This window comes from Panthera uncia, chromosome F2 (assembly GCF_023721935.1).
Source record: "Panthera uncia isolate 11264 chromosome F2, Puncia_PCG_1.0, whole genome shotgun sequence".
In the NCBI taxonomy this organism is placed as follows: domain Eukaryota; kingdom Metazoa; phylum Chordata; class Mammalia; order Carnivora; family Felidae; genus Panthera; species Panthera uncia.
In genome coordinates, this window is record NC_064812.1 from 41,651,440 (window position 1) to 41,669,838 (window position 18,399).

At 38.5% G+C, this 18,399-nt stretch overlaps 1 protein-coding gene across 6 annotated transcripts in view; it reads right to left on the bottom strand.

The window, feature by feature from the left end:
• ESRP1 (epithelial splicing regulatory protein 1) overlaps positions 1–18,399 on the bottom strand; it is a 65,096-nt gene that overhangs the window by 7,148 nt on the left and 39,549 nt on the right. For 2 of the 6 annotated variants that reach the window (XM_049633132.1, XM_049633128.1), the window contains exons 14-15: positions 9,171–9,321; positions 4,635–4,744 (exon numbers count right to left, since the gene is read on the bottom strand). The exons of 1 other annotated variant lie outside the window; for it this stretch is intronic. In XM_049633132.1, the coding sequence (XP_049489089.1) occupies positions 4,670–4,744; positions 9,171–9,321 (226 nt within the window). In that variant the 3' untranslated portion in view covers positions 4,635–4,669. Of the gene's footprint in view, positions 1–4,338; positions 4,745–9,170; positions 9,322–18,399 lie in introns of those variants that run through there. 3 more of the 6 variants (XM_049633127.1, XM_049633130.1, XM_049633129.1) reach the window with 3 other exon arrangements.

Genomic DNA, 18,399 nt, shown 5'->3' on the forward strand with positions numbered 1-18,399 from the left:
ATTCTTTGCCTTCTCCACCTTTCAATGGTTGCAGGTGATCCCTGGCTTATGTCTGTATTATTTAAATCTCTGCCTCTATGGTCATATTGCCTCCTCTTCTCCTGTGTCCATCTGGTCTCCTCCCCATTGCCCTTTTTTTTAAGTAGGCTCCATACCCAGTGTGAAAGCTTGAACTCATGACCCTGAGATCAAGAGTCATGTGCTCCACTGACTGTGCCGCCCAGGTGCCCCTATTTCTGCCTCTTTTATAATTGCATTAAGGGCCCACCCACATAATCCAGGATAAACTCCCCTCAAGATCCTTACTTTTTTTTTTTTTTTTTTTGCCAGATAAGGTAATAGTCACAGGTTCCAGGGATTAGGATGTGGACATTTATTTGGGGCCACCATCCATCCCACTAGAAGTACTTACTCTGCCATGCTCTTATTTGCTTAGTAGAAAAGAGCACCAAGACTGAAACTCAAAGTGATGTATCTTTAGTCAGCTTGGTCATTAACTGTAGGACTCAGAAAGTTACCCAGCCTCTCTGGGTTTCATTTCCTCATCTGTCACATGGAGCCATGGGTACCTGCCCTGATGCCTCACAGTGCTGCAATGAGACTTAAATGGCACTGGAGATATAAAATTGCTTACAGAGCATAAGGCATTCTAGTGATATTTAAGAGATGACTAGTGATGATAAATTTGATTATTAATATAGATGATGAGAAAAAATATATAGCCACACGAGAAGGTTAAAGGGAAATAAATGGGGTCCAAATTGCATAAGGATGTACAAAAAAGAATCTGAAAGAAAATATTCATTATGGTTATTTCTGGAGGGTGGAATTATTAGTGACTTCTTTGCACCTGTCTGTATGTTCCAAATTCTTTCCAATGAGCACACAATACTTTTATGATCCTTACCTCCCAGGATCGCTGAGATCATTAAATAACTGATAACTTAGCCAGGTGTTTCATCCAGTACTCCATGTGAATTTTTAAAAATTTCAATATAAAAGTAGATTGATCTGATTTTATAATAATAAATGCAAACACCTGGATTTTAACAGAGCACCTGATATTTCTATCATGACTTCAAATATATAAACATAAGATAGAATCAGAGTTGAGTAATGGTTATAGTCAAGTTAGGACATTTCTCATATAATAACAAAAAGCTCTGAGGTGCCTGGGTGGCTCAGTTGGTTAAGCATCCTACTCTTGATCTCAGATCAGGTCATGATCTTGCCATTGGTGAGATAGAGCCCTGTATGGGGCTCTGCACTGACAGCCCATAAGACTACTTGGGATTCTCGCTCTCCCTCTCTCTCCCCCTCCCTGTCTTGTATGTGTGTCCATGCACACACGCTCTCTCAAAGTAAGTAACATTTTTAAAAAAGAACAAAGTTCCACGTCTAGTCATTTCTTCTTTTTCTTTTTAAAAATTTTAATGTTTATTTATTTTTGAGAGCATGTGTGCAAGCAGGGGAGGAGCAGAGAGAGAAGGAAGGAGACGATCTGAAGCAGGCTCCCCACTGTCAGCACAAAGTCCCACGAGGGGCTTGAACCCAGGAACCCCAAGATCATGACCTTGGGAGTGCCTGAAGTCAGACACTCAACTGACTGAACCACCCAGTCACGCCTCTAGTCATTTCTCATTCAATACATTCATTTTATGATATAGAAGAGTATGCTTATCATGTTCATAAACAGCATTAAGAAGTTGAATAAAGAACATCTCAAATGACGAAGTATGGATCAAAAAGACTATCAAAAGGCTAGAATAATGTGCTCTCATTCCTGTGAACTAAACTAGAAAATACTCCATACCCACTGCAAAGTACCTGGGCACAATGTTCTTTAGTACCCAAGATATCTTGAAATCTCACAGAAAATAGCAGAGAATCATCATTTCCATCCCAGAACTGGGGTTTCTACAACTTCAGAATGAGAGCCTAAGACCCCAATTGTCATTTCTCAAGGACAATATTGTACTATTGGCAACCACACTTTCCAATTTAGAACTCATATAGTTAAGGCCCATAGGGTCCTCAGCCATGAAAATGGTAACAAAATTTTATTTTATTTTAATGTTTAATTTATTCTTGAGAGAGAGAGAGAGAGAGAGAGAGAGAGAGAGAGAGAGAGACAGGGAGAGAGGGAGACACAGAATCCGAAACAGGCTCCAGGCTCCTAGGTGTCAGCACAGAGCCCAACACGGGGCTTGAACTCACGAGCCATGAGATCATGATCTGAGCCAAAGTCGGACGCTCAACTGACTGAGCCACCCAGGTGCCCCAGTAACAAAATTTTAAAGTGGCATGCCAGGAAACCAAATCCAACAACAACAACAACAACAAAAAATGAAGGAATTAAGTTACAGCAATTCCTGACCATGTCCCCACAATGCCATCTCTAGAGCAAGCTCACACAGAAACCCAGTATCCTCTTTTTCCCTTCCAAGTATGTATGTATGTGTATATTTTTAAAATGTTTATCTTTGGGGCGCCTGGGTGGCTCAGTCGGTTAAGCGTCCGACTTCAGCTCAGGTCATGATCTCACAGTCCGTGAGTTCGAGCCCCGCATCAGGCTCTGTGCTGACAGCTCAGAGCCTGGAGCCTGTTTCAGATTCTGTGTCTCCCTCTCTCTCTGCCCCTCCCCTGTTCATGCTCTGTCTCTCTCTGTCTCAAAAATAAATAAACGTTAAAAAAATTTTTTTTAAATGTTTATCTTTGAGACAGAGAGAGAGAGAGAGGGAGGGAGGGAGGACACATGCAAGTAGGGTAGGGGCAGAGCAAGAGGGAGACAGAGGATCTGAAGTGGGCTCTGTGCTGACAGCAGAGAGCTTGATGTGGGACTCGTACTTATAAACTATGAGATCTGACCTGAGTGGAAGTTAGACGCTTAACCCACTGAGCCACCTGTGTGCCCCACCCCCCCCCCAGAAGTTTTTATTTAAGTTCAAGTTAGTTAATGAAAGCCAATATCCTTTAAGAAAACGTTACCAATTAAAAAACTATTTTCAAAAACTATCAGGATTCCTTTACTCTAGATTTAGACAATGAACCTTAAAAACATTATGCTAATGGGGGTGCATGGGTGGCTCAGTAAGTTGAGCGTCCGACTTCGGCTCAGGTCATGATCTCGTGGTTGACAAGTTCAAGCCTCGCGTCAGGCTCTATGCTGACAGCTCAGAGCCTGGAGCCTGCCTCGGATTCTGTGTCTCCTTCTCTCTCCACCCCTTTTCTGCTCATGCTCTGTCTCAAAAATAAACATTAAAAAAAAATTATGCTAATGGAAATAAGCTAATCATGAAAAGACAAATATTAGGTTATTCCATTTTTGAGTTACCTAGAAGAGTCAAATGTATAGAAACAGGAAGTAGAAAGGTAGTTGCCAGGGTATGAGGGAAGAGCGGAGTGTCAGTTTGAGATGATGACAATAGATGGTGGTGATGGTTACAAAATAATGTGACTGTACTTAATGCCACTGAACCATACACTTAAAAATGGTTAATTTTATGTTATGTATACTTTACCACCATTAAAAAAAATGAAATGGGAAAAAAGTCCACTCAACAGAATTACCATAGGACTCTGTGATTCCACTCCTAGATACATACCCAAGAGAATTAAAAAACAGGTACTCAAATCTTTGTATGTAAATGTTCATATCAGCACTATTTACAATAGCAAGAAGGCAGAAACAACTCAAATGTCTATCAAAAGAGGAATAAATAAAAAATGCGGTCTATCCATACAATGGAATGTTATTAACTATGAAAAGAAAGGAAGTACTGATACAGGCTCCAACAAGGATGAACCTCAAAAACCTGTGAAGTGAAAGAAGCCAGACACAAAAGGGCCACATATTGTAGGATTCCATTTTTATGAAATATGCACTAAAGGCAAATCCACGCAGACAGGAATGGTGTTTCTAGGGTCTATGGGGAAGGAAAATAGGGAGATATGCTTAATGGGTTTGGGGTTTTCTTTTGGGGTGATGAAAGTGTTTTGGAACTAGATAGACGTGGTGGTTGCACATGTTATGAATATACTAACTGCCACTGAATTGTATACTTAAAAATAATGATAGATTTTAGGGGTGGCGCCTGGGTGGCTCAGTCAGTTAAGCGTCCGACTTCGGCTCAGGTCATGATCTCACTGTTCATGTGTTAGAGCCCTGCATCGGGCTCTGTGCTAACAGCTCAGAGCCTGGAGCCTGCTTCTGATTCTGTGTCTCCCTCCCTCTGCCCCTCCCCCACTCATGTTCTGTCTTTCTCTCAAAAGTAAAAACATGTTAAAAAAATTTTTTTTTAAATGGTAGATTTTGTTATGATTTTTACCTAAATTAAAACAAAAAAGCATACCCAAATTGTATTCCACATAAATCTAGCAAATGAATTTCTAAATTGACAAGTTTTCCCTTACCCCCAAATAACATACAACTATGATCCATAAATGTTTCTAAGATACTGTCTCCTTGGATGACACACTGAATTCCAGTCTCCCATTTCTTCCAGGATCTCTGTCACTCCTACATCATACTAAAGAAAAGGGGGAACTTCTTACACGACTCATAAAAAACACATTCAGATTCTCGATCTCTATTTGGCCCTTTATGATTGAGCTTTCACATCATAGCGCCTTACCTTCTTTTCTGAGGATGGTCTAACTGCTGGGGCCCTTAAATACAAACCCATTCTTTGGGTAGAGTCCTGGCCTGGTCATTTGTGTGTACAAGTCCATCATCGGCTGCGTACTACAATGCAAGTTAGAACAAACAGGATCGTAAGATGGACAAACTGCCACTATGGACGATTAGCATTTCAACTGAATAGATCTACGGACAGTACTATACGACATTTAGAATGTAGGAAACAAGCTCAAATGCTGGTAAGAGCCACATATGTAACAACTAATCCCAAGTCACCACTTCCTACTTAATAAAACCTTCTTTTAGGGAAGGGGTTAGTTAGAGTGAATACAGGGATAAAGAACCCATAACACAATAAACAACAAACACATCAGATCGTGCTAACAGTACAGTTTCCATGATATCACAGGTGTGACTAGATATAAAATAGTTTGAGTACCAACTATTAGCAAAGTATTGTCCAATAAGCCCAGCATCTGCAAGCAACTCTGTGAACTTTAAATATTGTATTTGTAATACCAACCTAATTCTCTCAGGCAGACAGCAGATAAACATAATAGCGGCCAGAGGCTTAAAGAGATACTGATTAAAGTCAGTATTCTGAGAAAAAACAAAAACTAAAACCATTAAAAATGCAAAGCATTAACAGTAAAGGATAAAGCAAATGGCAAATCAAGTTATAAGAATTATGTAAGGAGACCAGAGAGTCCAGAATAAGAGGCCCATCAAATATAGATACAGGTTTATTTTCACGACCAGAATGACATTCTCCTGATCAAATATTTTCATGGTAGTTTGTCTTCATGTATTCAGTCCTCATTCTATAAATCTCATTTACCAAAATGGGCCCAACCCAGGCACTTTAACTTTATAAAATCACAGATTTTTTAAAAGTTTACCTATTTATTTATTTTAGTATTCCCTACACCCAACGTGGGGCTCGAACTCACAAATCTGAGATCAAGGGTAGCATGCTCTTCTGACTGAGCCAGACAGGTGCCCCTACAAAATTACAAAATTGATAGCAGAACCCATGTCCTGCATTTTGTTTTGGACATCAGAATTCTTCCCTTTTTGTAAATCCTTACCCTCTCTGGCTTCATACCCCCTTCCCCACTACCACCAAGTGTGAAGTATAGAAAAATTACGTCGAAGTAGAAGGAATTTTGCTAAGGGTAGGAGAAACATATATCCAAAAATTATGTTTAAATATAATGTTTATAGGAAATGGCATACGCCATTATTATCTTGAGATGTTTTTTAGAAGGCAGAATCGGAAACTATCAAGAGATTTCACTCAACCAATTATTACTAAGTATTTGCTTAATTATATGAATATATTACATAACCAGAAATAAAATGAAAACCTCCCAATACATCAACAGCAGTGAATACACTGTAAATAAAGATAAATACAAAATATACTTAAGAGAACACAGTTTTAAGTCACACTCTACTGATTTTGTCTTATGGTAAATCTATACCCAATCCGGATTCCTATAGCTAGGGACTATTACCAAAATAATTGAGGACAGAAAAAAATAAGAAGACACAGACTCTTGGGGCACCTGGGTGGCTCAGTCTCATAAGTATCCGACCCTCGATCTCAGCTCAGGTCATGATGTCAGAGTCACGGTTTCAAGCCCTGTGTGATTCATTCAATCAAGCTTGTGATTCATTCTCTCTCTTTCTCTCTTTCAAAAATAAATAAAAACTTAAAAAACAAAACCATTAAAAAACAAACAAACAAAAAAATAGACATGGACTCTCAAAGACTGAATGTATGAGCCTTCATGTAAGAGTGATATAAAATTAGGATACAAAAGATTGTGGATTTTGTAACTGCCTTAAAACTCAAATTACTAAAGACATTGGAATAATTTGATATACTTAATTTGATAAGTGAGGTTTATATATAATCTTTTTCTTTTCTTTTTTTTCAAGGAAGCTTTATGCTCAATGTGGGGCTTGAACTCACAACCCTGGGATCAACAGTCGCATGGTCTACTGATTGAACCAGACAGGTGCTCCTAGTTCCTACGTAATCCTAATTGGTTGATCCAGGTCATGAACTCCAAGCACTTCAGCAATGAAGGCCAAATTCCTTGAGATCAAATAATTTTGTATGATCTTCTTACTTCTGATTATACCAGATAACTCTACTCCAGCCTTCAATGATTCCCTAGAAGATACTAGAAGATAAACTGCTATAAACTGAAGTTATTTTATCTCAATTTTGAAGCACATCAATCTTGTAGCTATAAATCTAGAAATAACTGCTTTTACTTGTTTCTGGTAGAATACCCACAAAAGCCAGCCAGAGAACACTTCATAATAAGAGCAATTTTGCTTAATCTCACAACCAATTTATGTGTATGACCTCTTAATTCTAGTCATTGCAAAGCTAAATGTTGACCAGTCAAAACAAAATAGAAAGTTAATTGACTTCAAAATAGAAAATCAGCTGACTTTTAGAACCTGAAACTTTGCTTGTACTTTCCAGAATTGGAAAACACTGGGAGAAAACACAAACTCAAAAGTTTATTAAGCAACCTCCTCAATAGCCTTCAGTAAAATTCTCTATTCCTTTCAGAATCTCATGAATCTTATGTGAAGTTTAGAGTAACTGTTTCCCCCCCTGCAAGAGCTCCCAATAGGCAGCATAATGGTTTAGGGAAGAAGCAAAGTATGTACAATAGTTCCTCTTATCAGCAGTTTCAGTTACCCTTGACTGACCAGAAGCAAATGATCCTAACACAATCCTAACACTACATCACGATGCATACGTCATTCACCTCACTTCATCTTACCACACAGGCATTTTATCTTTTCACATCATCACAACAAGGGTAAATGCAGTACAGTAAGATATTTTGAGAGAGAATGACCACATTCGCATCCCTTTTATTACAGTTCTGCTTTATTATTGTTAATCTCTGTCTTTGAATTAGAATTTATCACAGGTAGGTAGGGATAGGAAAAAAGAAATTACAGGGTTTGATTCTATCTGCAATTTCAGGCATCCACTGGGTGTCTTGGAATGTTTTCTCCCATAGATAAGGGGAAAAGATCTACTGATCTCTAAAGACCTCTTACTTCCGGTATGAATGTGTTAAGCCAGGCAATAACAAAAAATAACTTTTGTCTAACCTTCATTAGATATTCTTCATTTGCCAGAAAATACACTTTTAATTTTAAAAGCCCATAAGAACATTACAGTAACTTGGTAGGCTTGGGGCATCCCCACGGAGATAATTTTAGACGAGCTCCACAATCCTCCAGGATTCATGGACGCCAAGCTTGTAAACCCATTCCAATGGTGAAACAGACTCTGTAGGCATAATCCTTACAACTCTGTACTGTAAATGCTCAAGGCATATTTTAGGTTTGATGATTATGTCCATAAATACTTCTCGTCTCTAGAGACTCAAGCAAAGTTCAGCTTCAAGAAGAAAGATAATTTTTGCTATTAATACAATAAAAGAGTTTCAAGATACTGATTTTTAGGTATTGCAAGAAAGGAATTTGGGTTCTAGGTAATTATGTGATTCAAGGAAAGAAAGGTCTCTGCTCAGAGGAGATGGCAATGAGGAGATTTTGCTGACTCTTACAGAGCTCTTATAGAGTTTAGCAAGAAACATCTCATTTCATAACTTGAGTCGGAAAACAATTGATGGACATAGGCAGTGGCAGAAAAAGTTGGTAAGAGCCAACATTCGTTTCACAAGAATTATCACAGATCATTTCATATAAGGCTCACCAAATATCCTACAGCTCATTTTAATGACTTAGCATCTAAAGATTCATGGAGTCTCCTTTGTTTTTTCCAGGTTAGGTAGAGAGGCCTTGACTACTTTTTACATACTCAAATTGCATGTTTAAGTACTTTTTTTTTTTTCTTTTTTGGGTAGTCAAGAATTAGAGGAAAACTCCTTCTTAGCCAATCCTATTCTAGATGAAAAGACCCACATTGCTGTGTGCCCTGAAGAGCTTTCCCAAAGTAGCCCAATTTTCAAAAAGAGCACCAACAGATTATGTTGAGACAATTAGAGTAGCCTGGAAAAGTCCTAATCTTGTCAAATGGGTGAGTTTGAAAATAGCACTCAAGGGGCGCCTGGGTGGCTCAGTCAGTTGGGTGTCTGACTTCGGCTCAGGTCATGATCTCACAGTCCGTGAGTTCGAGCCCCGCGTCGGGCTCTGTGCTGACAGCTCGGAGCCTGGAGCCTGCTTCAGATTCTGTGTCTCCCTCTCTCTCTGGCCCTCCCCCATTCATGCTCTCTCTCTGTCTCAAAAATAAATAAACATTAAAATCAAAAAAATTAAAAAAAAAAAAAAAAAAAAAAGGAAAAGAAAATAGCACTCAAAACTAGTCCCCCTGACTTTGCCTCTGGTTCTTTTTGCCTCTATAAGCAAACCTATTAGCATATGTACACATGAGGTTCAGAAAATCTGCTCTTTCCTGGCTGCATTCTTTAGGCAAATCAACTTAAGTAATAAGGGCACTGTGTATTTTCTTCTTCAAGCTACTGACCTGGTAACCTTGGAAGAAGTTAAGAATTTCCTTAACTCCAGTATTGTAGGCCAGGCCCTGCATTCTGACCACCGTGCCAGGCTGTGGAGGGACACCGCTAAGATTAGCAGCTGTAGGGAAGTAGCCAAGACTATTGGGCGAACCTGGGGGGCTAAAGGGAGAGAAAGCACAGTGAACCAATAGGAATAGACAATGTCCAATATTTATTCTAAAAGCATCAGTTATGTAAGGAAACAGACTTCCTCAAGGTGATCTTTCTTAGAATTCTCAGTTATCTCTCCCAAGACAGGTAAGAATACCATAGCTAGTCCCACGTTTCCACAAAAGTCCAAAGTTGAAAAGCATAAGGGTTAATATAGACTTAAGTGCAAGTCTTCCCCAGAGATCCAGTTCTGAGATTCTTAAAGGGACAGGAAAGAGAGAATTAAGCCTTCGTAGTCACTCAACCACAAAGCACCACTTCCAAAGCCCAGCTCATTGATGATTAACTGGGTAGTTGCCAGGAATAGTTAGGCATGAAAATGCATGAATTCAAAGCACTAATAGGAACCACAGCCACAGTGACCAAAAGGAAAAGAAAAAGAAAAAAATCCAAAGTTATTGCTCCAAGGAATAGACGGTTCTACCCACATATACAAGCAATTGTACAGCATAAAACACAAAGTACTATAGCACTCATGAATTAGCTCTTCCAACCTTGATTGGAAAAAAAGGTAGCGAAGTGGGTAAATTGGAAGGGATGCATAACAAGTTAAATCAATCACCATTAACACAGAGGGAAAATTGATGCTTGTGTCCTCTCCATGCTATCTGCAGCAATTACCTCCAAGAAGAACAAGCCAAGTGAATACATAATTATTCTTTATGTGGCAACGCAAGTGATTACCATATTTTGAAATTAGTTTCACCCTACCCAATTTGTTTTTCATCACAGTGGCCAGATACCCATAATTGAAAATACATAGAGAAAAATTATAAAGATGTTAGTAGCTTAAGGATCAATAAAGACCCACAGCTTTAGATTATTCAATCTTCTAAATCTAAGTAGGTAATTATCCAACTTCAAAGACCAATAAACACATAATGGAAGGGCTAAGAATCTTTGAGATTATTTATCCTACATAACCCTAACTGATGGGTTAATAGGAATGGTGCCAGATGTGCATATAGTTCCAGACTCCATTTTTTTTTTTTATTAGTACAGAAACTTTGAGCAAGTCACTTAATTTCTCTTCAATTTCATCATTTGCTAAATGGGAATAATAGCACTTTCCTAGTTTCACAGAATTGTTCTTCGGATTCAATAATGTAACATACCAAGTTACTCCATAAATCATAAAATAATTTGTTACCTCATTCTTGTTATTTCCATAACCATCATTCCATTTCATCATTTTTAAAATATCAGAGCATGAAAAAATATTAAAGATAGTTGGGAGATGTTTCTACCTTTGTGTGGGGAAAGTCTATTTAGAGACTAACAGTCAATCTATATGCAACTATAAGAGCAGATACAGAGGGAATGCTGAAATTTATGCCTGAGTAGAACTTTAGCAATCACTCAGACATACCTCATCGTTTTTACAGAGGTAGAAACAGAAAATAAGAGTTAAATTATTTCCCAAAGGTGACACAACTAGTTAGCTCTTCACCAAAACAGAACCACCCAGAGTTTTTGTTTTTTTTTTTTTTTAATTTTTTTTCCAACGTTTTTTATTTATTTTTGGGACAGAGAGAGACAGAGCATGAACGGGGGAGGGGCAGAGAGAGAGGGAGACACAGAATCGGAAACAGGCTCCAGGCTCCGAGCCATCAGCCCGGAGCCTGACGCGGGGCTCGAACTCACGGACCGCGAGATCGTGACCTGGCTGAAGTCGGACGCTTAACCGACTGCGCCACCCAGGCGCCCCCAGAGTTTTTAACCACCATTCATTCAAAGACCATATTTGCTCATGTCAAATGCCTGATAACTAATTCTCAAAAACCACCAAGACTTCTCTATGTATTTAATTGAGTAACTAGGTTTTTCCTACTAACTAGTAGAGTCAGATTGTTCCCACAGTATACAACTTACTTCCATGACTCTGTCCTGGCATATTCTATACCTTTGGCTAAAGATCTCCTATAAATTAAATCCAGGTGTCTAGTACCTTCAAAATACAAACAAGACAAAATAGATAAAAATTATCCAACTAGAAATGTAACATTATAAGTGACACTTATGTTCAGTATCTATAAGGTAACACCTACTTTCAGGAAGCCTAAATTCGGAATCACATCCTTATTTTTGCACTAGGATTTCTGCTGTACACAAGGCATCTTAAGGAAAATTAAATAATTGTGTATGTACCTGACAGGAAATGAGAATAAGAATTTTCTATCAACCTAAATGCAAAGGTCTTTCAGATTATTGAAATCAGAATCAACAAAAATAATTTATTAAAAAATGACAAGATATTGACAAGGTAAACCTTTATGTAGAAAATAAAAAAGAATTTACTAAAAACAAGGTAGAAAAAACCAGTCCAGCAAGGTAACAAAATACAAGATCGACACATATAATAGATCAATTGCATTTCTATACACTACAGTGAAAACACAAAAATGAAATTAAGAAAGCAATTCTATTCACAATAGCATCAAAAAAAAAAAAACACTTAGGAAAAAAATTTAAAAAGGAATAGTTAGACTTACTGAAAACTAAAAGACATTATTTGAAAACAAAAGATGATCTAAACACAAGGAAAGACAGTCATGTTCATAAACAAAGGACTTAATATGGTTAAAATGGCAATCTTGTCTAAATTGACCTACAGATTCAATTCACAAGCTATCAAAATCTCAACTGTTTTTTTTTTTTTTTTTTTAACAAAAATCAACAAAACTGAACCTAAAATGTGCACAGAAATGAAGGGGCGCCTGGGTGGCGCAGTCGGTTAAGCGTCCGACTTCAGCCAGGTCACGATCTCACGGTCCGTGAGTTCGAGCCCCGCGTCAGGCTCTGGGCTGATGGCTCGGAGCCTGGAGCCTGTTTCCGATTCTGTGTCTCCCTCTCTCTCTGCCCCTCCCCCGTTCATGCTCTGTCTCTCTCTGTCCCAAAAATAAAAAAAAAAAAAAAACAAAAAAACAAAAAACAAAAAACGTTGAAGAAATGCAAAGGACCCAGAAGAGCCATACTCTCTTGAAAAAGAATAAAGCAGGAGTTATGTTTCCTAAATTTAAAACTTGTTATAAAACTACAGTGATCAAAATGGTGTGATACTCCCATAAGGGTAGGCAATGATCAGTGGAATTGAATTGGGTGGCCAGAAATAAACCCTTACATTTATGGTCATTTGAATTTTGACAAAGATTCCAAGACAATTTGGTGAGGAAAGAATACAAGCAAACCTTGAAGATGCTGTGGGTTTGGTTCCAGACCACTGCAATAAAGTAAACATCACAATAAATAGAGTCAAATGAATATTTTGGTTCCCCAGTGCACATACAAGTTTTGTCTAGACTATGCGGCAGTCTACTAAGTGTGTGCAATGCCATGAGGTCTAAAAACACACTTAATTTAAAAATAACTATTTTGGGGGGCATCTGGATGGTTCAGTTGGTTAAGCGTCTGACTTTGGCTCAGGTCATGATCTCTTGGTTCATGAGTTCGAGCCCCACATCAGGCTCTGTGTTGACAGCTCAGAGCCTGGAACCTGCTTCAGATTCTGTCTCCCTCTCTCTGCCTCTCCCCTACTCACACCGTCTTTCTCTCTCAAAAATAAACAAACATTAAAAAGTTTTTTTTAATAACTATTTTTTAGAAGTTTTAAATTTTTATTTACTTATTTTTTACCTTAGAGAGGGAGCATGAGTTGGCAGAGAGAGAGAGAGAGAGAGAGAGAGAGAGAGAGAGAATATCTTAAGCAGGCTCCATGCTAAGCATGGAGCCCAACTTGGGGCTTGATCCCACCAACCCAGAATCATGACCCAAGCCAAAATCAAGAGTTGGATACTCAACCGACTGAGCCACTCAGACGTCCCTAAAAATACTTTATTGCTAAAAAATGCTAGGTATCACCTGAACTTTCAGCTAGTTATAATTACTGATCACAGATCATAACAAATAAAATTATAGAAAACTACAAAATATTTCAAAAATCGCCAAAATGTGACAGAAACGAAGTGAGAAAATGCTGTTGAGAAAATGGTGCCAACAGACTTGCTTGATGCAGGATTGCCATACACCTTCAATTTGTTAAAAACAAAAACAAAACAAAACAAAAACAACACAGTACCTAGGGGCACCTGGGTGACTTTTTCAGTTGGGCATTCAACTCGATTTTGGCTCAGGTCATGGTCTCCCAGTTTGAACCCCACGTTGGGCTCTGCACTGACAGCATGGAGCCTGCTTTGGATTCTCTGTCTCCCTCCTCTCTCTGCCCTTCCTCTGCTCGTGCTCTTTCTCTCTTTCAAAAATAAATAAACATTAAAAAAGAAATACACAGGGGCGCTTGGGTGGCTCAGTCGGTTGATTGTCTGACTTCGGCTCAGGTCATGATCTCGCAGTCTGTGAGTTCGAGCCCCACATCAGGCTCTGTGCTGACAGCTCGGAGCCTGGAGCCTGCTTTGGATTCTGTGTCTCTCCCTCTCTGTCTCCAGCCCTCCCCCACTCATGCTCTGTCTCTCTGTCAAAAATAAATAAACATTAAAAAAAATTAAAAAAAAAAATACACAATATCTACACAGTGCAAGAGAGCAAAACACAGTAAAACAAAGTATGTCTGTTGTCTTTCCAATACATGGTGCTGAAATAATGTAATACCCACATACAAAAGAATGAATTTAGGCCTCTACCTCATGTCATATAAAAAAATTAATCCAAGTTGAATAAGACACCTAAATTAAGAGCAAAGATTACAGAACTCTGGGGCCCCTAGGTGGCTCTGTCAGTTGAGTGACTGACTCTTGATTTTGGCTCAGGTCATGATCTCACGGTTCATGGGATGGAGCCCTGCATTGGGCTCTGTGCTGAGAGCACAGAGCCTGTTTGGGATTCTCTCACTCACTCTCAAAATAAATTAATAAACTTAAAAAAATAAAGTAAAATTACAGAACTCTTGCAAGAATATGTAGTAAATCTCCTGAAACTTGGGTGATATATTACAACAAAACTGTAAGTGAGAAAATAAGACACTGATAAATTGTACTTCATCAAAATTTAAAACTTTTGTGCTTTAAAAGACATCATTAAGAAAATGAAGATAAACCACAGACTGAGAAAAAGTATTTGTAAATCACACCTTAATAAGGTCTCTCATCTAGAATATATAAAGAAATCTTACCACTGAAAAACAGTAAGGAGACTAATCCAGTTTTAAAATGCACAAGAGATTTGAACATTTCTCCAAAGAAAATATACAAAAGGATAATAAGCACATATGAAGATGCTCAAAATCAATAGCCATTAAGGAAATGTAAATCAAAACTATAATGAGAAAGCAAATCCACACCTATAAAAATGACTAAAATAAAATCAAGTTTAAAAGGTTGTGGAGAGGGGCGCCTGGGTGGCTCAGTCGGTTAAGCGGCCGACTTCGGCTCAGGTCGTGATCTCGCAGTCTGTGAGTTCAAGCCCCGTGTCGGGCTCTGTGCTGACAGCTCAGAGCCTGGAACCCGTTTCACTCTCTCTCTCTGACCCTCCCCCGTTCATGCTCTGTCTCTATCTCAAAAATAAATAAACATTACAAAAAAAATTAAAAGGTTGTGGAGAAACTGAACTCTCACACATTGCTGGTTAGAAATGTAAAATGGTAGGGCACCTGGCTGGTTCAGTTGGTGGAACATTAGACTCTTGGTCTTGGGTTGTGGGTTTCAGTCCGAAGTTGGGTATAGAGACTGCTTAAAAATAAAGTCTTAAGGGGTGCCTGGGTGGCTCAGGTTGTGATCTCACTGTTTGTAAGTTTTAGTCCCCCCCTCAGGCTCTCTGCTGTTGGTGCAGAGGCCGCTTCAGATCCTCTGTTTCTCTTGCTCTCTGCCCTTCTCCCACTCGTGTGTGCTCACACACTCTCTCAAAATAAATAACATTAAAAAATTTAAACATCATAAAAAAAAACCCAGAAATCTAAAATGGTGAAGCTCCTTTGGACAACAGTTTCGCTCTTTCTCAAAAGTTAAACTTAGAATTAATGTATGACACAGCAATCCCACTCCTAGGTGTAAACCTTATACTAGAAATCTGAAAATTTATATACATGCAAAAATTTGAATGTAGAGGTACACAGTACCATTATACTTAATAGTCAAAACACCTTCAAATGTCCAACAAGTGATAAATGGACAAACTAAATGTCGTAAATCCCTACACAATATTATTAGCCATAATATTATTTAGCCATAAAAAAGAATAATGTACTGACCCATGCTACAGTATGAATGAACTTCAAAACATGCTCCATAAAAGAAGCCAGGCACAAAGACCACATGTGGTATGACTTCATTTATATGAAGTATCTGGAAGAGGCAAATCCATAGAAACCAAAAATAAGTTGGTAGTTCTTTAGGGATGGGGTTACGGGAGAGAGTGAAGGGGGTAGAAGGGAGGTAAATAGGAGTTTCTACTAATGGTCACCAGGTTTCTTTTTGGAGTGATAGGTTATTCTAAAATTAGAATGTTATATTATCTAAAAATTGGATTATAAAACTTGTAAAATTAGCAGCACAACTCTGTAAATACACTAAAAATTGAATCACACATTTAAAATGAGTCAATTTTCAAAGCAAGAAAGAGTATCCAACGGAAAAAAGACAGTCTCTTCAGCACATGGTGCTGGGAAAGCTGGAGAGCAACACGCAGAAGAATGAAACCACTTTCTTACACCATACACAAAAATAAACTCAAAATGGATGAAAGACTTAAATGTGAGACAGGAAACTATCAAAATCATAGAGGAGAAAACAGGCAACAACCTCTTTGACCTCAGCTGTAGTAACTCCTTACTAGACCTGTCTTGGAGGCAAGGGAAATAAAAGCAAAAGTGAACTATTGGGACTTCATCAAGATAGAAAGCTTCTGGACAGCAAAGGAAACAATCAACAAAACTAAAAGGCAATCGACAGAATGGGAGAAGATATTTGCAAATGACATACCACATAAAGGGTCAGTATCCGAAATCTATAAAGAACTATTCAAACTCAACACCCAAAAAACAAATAATCCAGTGAAGAAATGGGCAGAAGACATGAATAGATACTTCTCCAAAGAAGACATCCAGATGGCTAACAGACACATGAAAACATGCTCCACATCACTCATCATCGGGGAAATACAAATCAAAACCACAATGAGATACCACCTCACACCTGTCAGAGTGGCTAAAATGAACAACTCAGGCAACAACAGATGTTGGAGAAGATGTGGAGAAAGGGGAACCCTTTTCCACTGTTGGTGGGAAAGCAAACTGGGTACAGCCACTCTGGAAAACAGTATGGAGGTTTCTCAAAAAATTAAAAATAGAATTACCCTCTGATCCATCTGTTGCACTACTGGGTATTTATCCAAATGAGACAAAGATGCTGAATTAAAGGGGCACATGCATCCGAATGTTTATAGCAGCACTATCAACAATAGCCAAATTATGTAGAGTCCAAATGTCCATCAACTGACAAATGAAGATGTGTTACATATACACAATGGAATACTACTCAGCAATCAAAAGGAATGAAATCTTGCCATTTGCAACAACATGGGTGCTGAGTGAAATCAGTCAGAGAGAGAAATATATGATTTCACTCATATATGGAATTAAAAAAAATTTTTTTTAATGTTTATTTATTTCTGAGAGAGAGAGACAGAGTGTGAACAGGGGAGGAGCAGAGAGAGGGAGGCACAGAATCCAAAACAGGCTCCAGGCTCCGAGCTATCAGAGCCTGATGTGGGGCTCGAACTCACAAGCCATGAGATCATGACCTGAGCTGAAGTCGGACGCTCCACTGACTGAGCCACCCAGGCGCCCCACTCATATATGGAATTTAAGAAACACAACAGATGAACATAGAGGAAGGGAAGGAAAAATAAGATAAAAACAAAGATGGAGGCAAACCATAAGAGATTTTTAAAAATATTTTTTTAATGTTTATTTATTTTTGAGAGAGAGAAGGAGACAGAGAATCTGAAACAGGCACCAGGCTCTGAGCTGTCAGCACAGAGCCCAACATGGGGCTCAGACTCAGGAACTGTGAGATCATGACCTGAGCTGAAGTTGGATGCTTAACAGACTGAGTCACCTAGGTGCCCCATAAAAGACTCTACTGCATCGTATGTTAATTTGAATTTGAATAAATTTTAAAAAATAATAAAATGGGTCAATTTTATAGTATATAAAGTGCCTCAATAAATATGAAAAATCATAGCATTAACTTTTCAGCTAATTGAATTAAAGACCAATTTACAGTCAATGTCTGAGATATTCAATGCCTTTCATGGAACATAAATTACTGAGTTATAAAAAAATCTTAGGATGTGCCTGGCTGGCTTATTTGGAAGAGCATGAGACTTTTAATATTGGGGTTGTAAATTCGAGCCTCACATGGGGTGTTAGAGATTACTTAAGTAAATAAAACTTTAAAAAATTCCAAGTCTTTTATCAGATTCTGTGTAGATTAAAAAACATGAAAGATAAGAGAAACAAATTTCAACATAAGAATAGCTTCAAAATATGTATGGATTTCTCTGCCACAACAGAATAAGGGGAACATAGAAATTATGTGCATTTGGTTTATGGTAGTAATTTAGAAAAAGACAAGAAATTCAAGCAGGAAATTTTCTAACCACTCCAATTAAGAACATAAAGGAGACAGACGCCTGGGTGGCTCAGTCGGTTGAGTGTCCGACTTCAGCTCACGTCATGATCTCGTGGCCCGTGAGTTTGAGCCCGCGTCGGGCTCTGTACTGGCAGCTCAGTGCCTGGAGCCTGTTTGAGATTCTGTGTCCCCCTCTCTCTGCCCCTCCCCCACTCACACTGTCTCTCTCAAAAACGAATAAACGTTAAAACAAACAAACCATAAACAAGAGCTACCCCTCAAAAGCAGATTATACTAGTAACTCATCTTAATCTTTACGTTCAATCGTTACTGTTTTGGGTTCTTGCTGCCATTATACCATTAGTGAGGTTTCAGATTCTCAAGTGCAAGTGTTTATCAATGTCTCATGCGTATAGGAGGTCCACAATGTAACTTCTACTCAGAAGCC